This window comes from Salvelinus alpinus, chromosome 12 (genome assembly GCF_045679555.1).
Source record: "Salvelinus alpinus chromosome 12, SLU_Salpinus.1, whole genome shotgun sequence".
In the NCBI taxonomy this organism is placed as follows: domain Eukaryota; kingdom Metazoa; phylum Chordata; class Actinopteri; order Salmoniformes; family Salmonidae; genus Salvelinus; species Salvelinus alpinus.
The window spans coordinates 34,381,603-34,389,344 of NC_092097.1; the positions used below are offsets into that span (position 1 = coordinate 34,381,603).

The following is a 7,742-nucleotide window of genomic DNA, read 5'->3' on the forward strand; positions in this document are numbered from 1 at the left end:
TAACAAAATTGAGTGAAATTTGCATAGAATGGGTCAGGGTCACACACTCACTACAGCACTGAGCTTCAAATTGGTAAAAGTGCAAAGGGGATTCTCAGCCGATCAGCATTCAGTTACGTAATATGGCTATCAGACTTCTTCATACAGTTTCCACATCTGTTGACAATAAACCAACCTTTCCTTCGCCTCAAAATTTGAATGTAATTATAGAACTTGAACCTTCTATTTACGTGTGTAGCTATTATCAAGATCAGAAGCAGTAGCGGTGAGTGGGTAAAATCACTGGTGAAGCCAACCTCTGTCCAGTGAAGTCCACAAAGCATATTGCATGTACTGTACAGTAACAGACAGTTACATGACCTACATCATGGTCAAGCAAGTTAATGTTTCTGACATTTTCGGACCACTAAACAACTATTGATTTAGAACCACAGAGAGTTACAGCAAGTCGTAAAGAAAACAGGAGGTGCCTCCACTATACCAGCACCATTTCACGTTTAAACGTTTCAACATCATCAGATCACCTCTGCTTAGTCTAATACAGTGACAATTAAAAGATACACCCAATTTAGTCCAATCAACGTAAGCTAAATATGATGTGGCTGTCCATGATTCTGATTTCTGTGTGCGTGTGCGCATTTGTGCAAGTAGAAAACATGTTGACTCACCCTACTTGTAGAGAAACGCCAATGCCATCCTCCTCTCTTTGATGAAACGGTCTATCACTCTGTCATACTGTAAAACACTTCTATTTTTTGTTGTCCTAGGCTACCTGGCTAAAATGCTCGCTCTCTAACCTAACTTCCATGAATGGGCAACTTTAGCTAGTTAACATTAGCCTTCTACATCTTGCTACATATTGCACTTCCATCCTCTCAGGCCAGGGGCACAACAATGTATGAATTAATGGTTGGATCAGAATCGCATTATAGTTATTGGCCAGTATGGGGAATTACGTAAAACCACAAGTCCAAATCCCTATCTCCATCCATGGCTAATTTAGGAAAGGGAATATTTAGCTAGATGGCTAGCCAGCCACCGGAGGACAACAACACAACGAGATGCAACAATTCAATTTTTTCAATCAATGAGGTATGATAGGAGTGAGGCCAAATCCAAGCTGGCTTCCTTTGACATCTTTTTTTTGCTACGCCAGGACTCGCTCAGTTTAGCTCAAGGCTAATTGGCTCATTTTTTGTATACTTTTTTGTCAAGGGAGACCGGATGCTCGCTGGCTTCCTTGGCCTTCAATGCTTAGGGCGGCAGCAATATCATACTTGTTTGGACCAGACTGCAATATCATACTCGTTTGGACCAGACTGCAATATCATTCTCGTTTGGACCAGACTGCAATATCATACTCGTTTGGACCAGACTGCATCAGGTAGATGGCTTACACGTAGAGTGACAGAGGGGCGCTGTTTTGCTCGCCGTATGCTTTCTCGTGTGAGATACATTCAGCCTCTTGCGAATTGAAGGCAAATTATGAAACACAGACAGTCGAAATATTATTTTATTTTAGTATTGGTCCATTTTTTGGGGGGAAGCCTTCCCTTTGCATCCATGAATACACGTCACTGATCAGAAGTCTAAATGAAAAGCGAAACGAAACGTAGCTATATTCAGGAAATACGTTTTAAAGGAGCAATTTGCACATTCCAATTTATGACATATCAGTACTGTACATATATAGTGATGACATACTGCCGTTTAATGATATCCATATAGACCAATACGTATTTTAATAATGTAAATATATTTGTGTGTGTGTTTTAACTAGCTAACTAACTAATGCAAGTGAAAGTCTGTAGCTGGACGATGAGCAAGGGGGTGTTATAATAACTAGCTACGTCTTTGCATGTTTATCTGGCCCCCATGGCGCCCTCTCGAGGAAAAATCCGGTAAAAGAGGAACTGGCCTTGGAGAGAAGAAGGAAGTGCAGTTACATTGAGGAAGGATCAAAACATCTAAACTGGGTTGCCGTTTTTACAAACAAATTCAGGTGCATAGCGAAGGCGAAAGGCTTCGAGAAGCCTGGGATTTCTCTTCAAATTCTGATACAAAAGCTGGGATGAAGAACTGTCTATCTAATTTCAGTTTATTTAATGGCAGGTATTGGAAATTTCACAGTAAAAAGGAAGACATTTTTATCAGACATATAAGTGCCATAAGCCCTCGACAAAGATCTTTACATCATCCGTAAATTAATCATGCAATATTTAATTTAAAGTTTGTGATTGAAATTGATTACTTTGGTATTGCATTAAGTGAGCGCTAGATACAACAAACTGTTTTGTGCGCGCGAGCTGAGGATCTCCACGGCCAGTTAGCTCTGTGGTCGGAGGTATTTAAATTCAAGGCAATCATTGTTATTGCACGAAATGTTTCCAGCTGGATACAGTAAGGCCTGAAAAGTTTGTGCGTTCGCTGTTTTTTGAACGACACATTTGACCGAGTTTATTTGATGTGGGCCAGTGCATAGTTAATTGTTAGGTTCGTTAAATTCGTACGACCATTGTTGAATATCTAACTAACGTGTAAGACAGATGATTGCGAAAAAGACAAGTGTCATTTTGTTTATCAGAATTGGCGACCTGACCTCCTGGTGGTGGCAGATTGTAGCCTTTACGGTCGTCTCTAAGCCTAGGGGCTAGATAGGGGATGAGTATATGCATTTTAAACACTTAATATTTTGCATAATAAAAATAAATAAACTGTCAAGATGAAACTCCTGGAGAATTCTAGTTTTGAAGCCATAAACACAAGACTCACCATTGAAACGGGGGACTGTCAGATAATAGGAAGGTAAGTTATCAACATGTCCATGGTGCCAATAGCCCATTTGCTATGTAGACCTACAAATGGACAACATTTGCACAGAATTGGCCAACATTTCAATGCCTCACTATGAAGATCTAACGTAACTGAACTGTGTTACACAGGAAATAGATTTTCAGCAACCACATCATTTGTTTAAGTGTATCCATGATGTGATGAACCATGCTCTGTCTTTTCTCAGGATCGAGAGCTACTCTTGCAAGATGGCAGGCGAGGACAAGCAGATGTTCAAGCAGTTCTGTCAGGAGGGACTGCCTCATGTCCTGGAAGCCCTGTCCCCTCCACAGTCCTCAGGAATAAGCCCCAACAAGTAAGACTTCAGTCCACACTACACCATAGGAACTCAGAGGTCTATTCAGTAATGGGGAGAAATGGTCAGTGTTTTGTAGATAAATGTAGCTAATGCATGTAGAGCACACACTAAAGTAGATGTATAACATAGTGATAGTAAATTGAATATGTTCTAGTCATTACACTTCTATCTGTATTATGTAATGCCCATGGCCTGGTCACATGAAGACCTAGAAGAATCATGTAGTTCCTGTCAAGCACAGTTCAAATGACAAGAATGCACTACAAGTATGAATGAGTTTGGACTGAGCATGTTCATAACACTAACAAGTGTGTGTCTGTGGTTTTGTGCTGTGGTTGCAGGTTGAGCCAGAGTCAGAGTGGAGATGAGGGGGAAGGGCCTCTCTCTGACAAGTGCAGCAGGAAGACCCTCTTTTACCTGATCGCCACCCTCAACGAATCCTTCCGCCCCGACTATGACTTCAGCCGCACGAAGAGCCACGACTTTAGCAGAGAGCTCAGCGTTAACTGGGTGAGGATTTATTTAACATCTCCTACCTACACAACAGTGCCTGTACCTGTACATGCCTCGCGTTGCTGTTATGAATTGCTTACACCCGAACCACCATATTCTGCTGGTTTTGCATCGTGGCTTTCACTGCACAGCAGCATGAGTTGATTGGGCTTGATGTGCCGAGGCAGCTTGTACACAACCCAAAGCCTGTCTGGTCTTATATGGAATGAGACTGTAATCCATTACCTGGAGGACAAAAGGCTATGCAAGGGGACTAACATATTAACTAAAAAATGTCAAGTATAGCACACAGTGCTTGAAACTATATGTCTAGTCAGGGACAGTCTTTGCTGAATTCTTACCTGGCTGGATATACACGAAAGTTATGCATTTGTATGCCATTATTAACATAGTGTGTGACTTCAGGTGTTCAACGCGGTGAACAGTAGTCTGTCGGCGGCGGTCGGGGAGGATTATAGTCTGCTTCAGCCCCAGCTGTGGGAGGCCATCAACGCTGAGATCTGCCTGACCGAGTGTGACATCTACAGGTGAGCAACGCCACTTTTTCTTAACGATAGAGAGGGTATGTGTGGTCCGGAGTTGGCAGAACTATTACTAGAAACTCTGGCACAAGCATCAGAGTGCTAGGTGGAGCCACTACCATATTGCTTACAATCCTTTCAGATATATGACAAGTGTCTTGGGGAGTGGTACTGTTTTCACAGAGCAATAATCCATTTTCTGTGTTATTTTGTTTTCCGTTGAGGGAAGGCATACATGCAATTTGTAAACAAGAATGTAAAGGCCATATTGTTTTGGACGTTGCAGCTACAACCCAGACCTGGACTCTGACCCGTACGGAGAGGAGGGCAACATGTGGTCCTTCAACTATTTCTTCTACAACACAAGGCTGAAGAGGATTGTCTTCTTCACATGCCGCTCGGTCAGGTAAGACTGAAGTCTGAAAAACACATCACTACCGTTTTTTCCTCTGTACTGAAAGTACTCCACCTTGAAAAGTTGACTGCTGACTACACAATTATTTGGGATTGTATTAACAGTTGACATATGAACAAAATAAAAAATTATGTTTTTGAGTGAACTATACCCTTTTAACTTCTAATGTCCATTTGACGTGTCAGTTATATGGGTATGGTATTCTTTTATCTGAGTGGAAATCATCTGTTTATAATCTGTACATGGTTGGTCATAGACAATATAACTGCATACTGACAATATTTTATTTATTTAATTGTACCTTTATTTAACTAGGCAAGTCAGTTAAGAACAAATTCTTATTTACAATGATGGCCTAGCCCGGCCAAACTCTAACCCTGACAATGCTGGGCCAATTGTGCGCCGCCCTATGAGACTCCCAATCACGGCCGGTTGTGATACAGCCTGGAATCAAACCAGGGTCTGTAGTGACGCTTCTAGCACTGAGATGCAGTGCCTGAGACCGCCACGTCACTCGGGAGCAATAAATACTTTGCTCAAAGCTAAATGGATACATGTATAAGTGTCCTAGGCAGTCATTCCAAATAGCCAAAGAACCAGGGAAGGGATAGACATTAAGCTAGCCCCGTGCTAGTACTTTTCACTCTGGGCTAGTAGAAAATGAGCCAGACCAGTGACATCTGAATGTTTACTGGCCAATGTCCAAAATACTTATATGCCATCCCTGAAATAATTGCTTATACATTGAAGTGGTCTATAGTGAGCAACATTTGCTTTTGTCTCCGTGTGTTAGTTTATTCATGGCACCACGGGACTCTGGCATTGGCAATGAACTGGACCTGGAGCTGGATGAAGATTTTTATGAGAACATGGATGAAGATAGGTAAAGAGGGCACACAGCCTGCATTCTTCATAGAAAACCCTAAAATATGATAAAGCATGAAACTGTTTTACTTTCTTTTAAGTGTCAAGTTATTTTGTATGTTGAATTAGTACTGTTCATGGTTGCATCATTTGGGTCTGTCTAATCTTTTAATCTAAACCATGTATTTTTTTTTCGATCAGCGGGTATGGTGCCCTGTGTGCCCAGTGAAGCACCAGTCCCAGTCTCATACAGGACCAGACAGTATACTGGATGTCTGTCTGTACCCACGTCACTACCATTTATTTTACAACTCATCTAAAACTCATCATATTTCGTGTTGGGATTTTACTTCTGTTTTTTTCTCTGACTTTGTGTGGTGAACCTCACTGTATTTTACTGTGGAAATCAGACTATGAGCTTGGAGATCTGTTACTCATGTTCAGATGAGGATTATTCCCATTTATTTGTGTTTATCATTTTAATTTTCCATCGCTACGTTCTCCTTACCTTGTTTATCAGAAGCAAAAGCTTTGTTTTGTGTGTTTGACCTGGTATTAGAGCATGTCCTGGCACTCATTAATTTGCAACATATTTCACATTCTCTATGCTGGTTTTGATAATGCATTAATTAAGCAAAGTTTTTGATTTTTATTATGTTTTTCAAGCTTTACCATTCCAAAGTGTGAGCTGTTCTCATACCAAATTGGCACTCAAGGTTTAGGTATAGGACCATTCTCAGACTGCATGCTTGAGCGCATGTTTGAACACCAGGGGGCAGACTCAATTTAGGTGTCCTCCACTGTAGCTACATCCATAAAACTGCTGTTTGCCGATGGCCAAACAATACTGTCATTTCAATCTCAGCTGATGGAAAAGTCATATAACAGCTTGAATCAGTCTGCCTCTTGGTGATGTTCTACCTTCCATACCAATGCTACTCAAGCCTACAATTGTTTATTTGTTTTTATTTAGCGACAAGTGCAGTCTATAGTTTTATGGGTCAAGCCAGCAAATACGATTCTGCTGCATATCTGTTCCAAAAGCACTCCAGAATCTAGTCTTGATTCTCAATTCCATGGTGTGTTTTAAGGACTTGTGTGACATGTGACTTCTCATATGTAGTACAAACTCTGCTTGTAGAGTATACTGTTTGAATTTACATATCTTGTATTTTAATATAACTTAAAGCCTTTTTTAGGTATTGCTTTAGTTTAAGCATTTTTTTGTGTGTTTAGTTAGAGCGGTGCCCCCTGTGTGTGGCATTTTGAAATGTAATTTTAGACTTACTTTCAAGACAAATCTAAACGTCTGATTTATAATTTCCACTGCAAAAACTCCCTGTAGAGATCAGTGATGCCTATGGTCCAACATTCCTGATCAAATTAAGCATGTACTGAATATGCAATAATGCATTTGTGACTAATGGGTGGACTGAAGAGCAAGGCTACCTATTTAGGCTCAGTAGTGAGTGGTTGGTTAGTCATCTTTCAATGGTCACAGCTCCTGTATCAGTATTTTGGTTGTCCTATTGACTACCAGCTGGACAGTGTTACTGTATGTGGCATACGTCTTGCTCTTGCCCGTTTTTGTATAAGTAAAATGTGAAAGACTCATATCCTTCGTACATTAGGTACAAAATGGTAGAACGATACAGTAGGTATTGTAAAGTTTCATCTTGTCCCTTCTATGTGATGTATATCTATCTGCCTCTAGTGACGTTGAAACCACAAACCTATTCCTGAATTTGATTTCAAATGTCAACAACATCCTAAGTTATCAACATATTGACTTTTGACAAACATACTTTGTGCAGGTAGACATGTCTACAGTACACATTTTCTTGTTGATTATCTTTGTCTACAGAGCAGCTGTTTTAGACTTTCAACACTGATTTGTTCAATGTGGCCCATGTGTAAAAATAAGGTGGTTGTCATGGCAAGGACATGCAGGCTTATTGCCTCCGACTTCCGGATGATATGGTCCAATTAAATACTAAGAAGCGAGATAATATTGTTGCGGAAGTCGGCTAACTCTTGCATCATTGGCACATTTATTTTAGTCTTGTGCTAATGACTGGCAGCTTACAAGACCTCATACTTCTGGTTTTATTTCACTAAACTTGTATCCATTTGATTTGTCACCAACTCACCATGTACAATAAAGGTCTTGACTAAAACTGCCTCGCTTCCCTGTTTTTATTACACTGATTAAATAATGTAGATGTGTAATTCTTTTGAAAAACTTGGGTGAGATTTGTTTTCCTTTCAAAATTGGTGT

General features: G+C 40.5%; 1 protein-coding gene across 2 annotated transcripts; it reads left to right on the forward strand.

The window, feature by feature from the left end:
• The first annotated feature begins 1,235 nt into the window (after positions 1 to 1,235).
• On the forward strand, positions 1,236 to 7,644 carry LOC139535968 (repressor of RNA polymerase III transcription MAF1 homolog). Of its 2 annotated transcripts, none has more exons than XM_071335995.1 (7): positions 1,236 to 1,384; positions 3,020 to 3,148; positions 3,493 to 3,661; positions 4,070 to 4,191; positions 4,472 to 4,591; positions 5,394 to 5,483; positions 5,666 to 7,644. In XM_071335995.1, the coding sequence occupies exons 1-7, from the start codon at positions 1,251 to 1,253 to the stop codon at positions 5,691 to 5,693; spliced, it is 792 nt and encodes a 263-aa protein (XP_071192096.1). In that variant the 5' UTR covers positions 1,236 to 1,250; the 3' UTR covers positions 5,694 to 7,644. The 2 variants fall into 2 exon arrangements, with proteins under 2 accessions (XP_071192096.1, XP_071192097.1); XM_071335996.1 differs by lacking the exon at positions 1,236 to 1,384 and adding an exon at positions 1,906 to 2,805.
• The last annotated feature ends 98 nt before the right edge of the window (positions 7,645 to 7,742 follow it).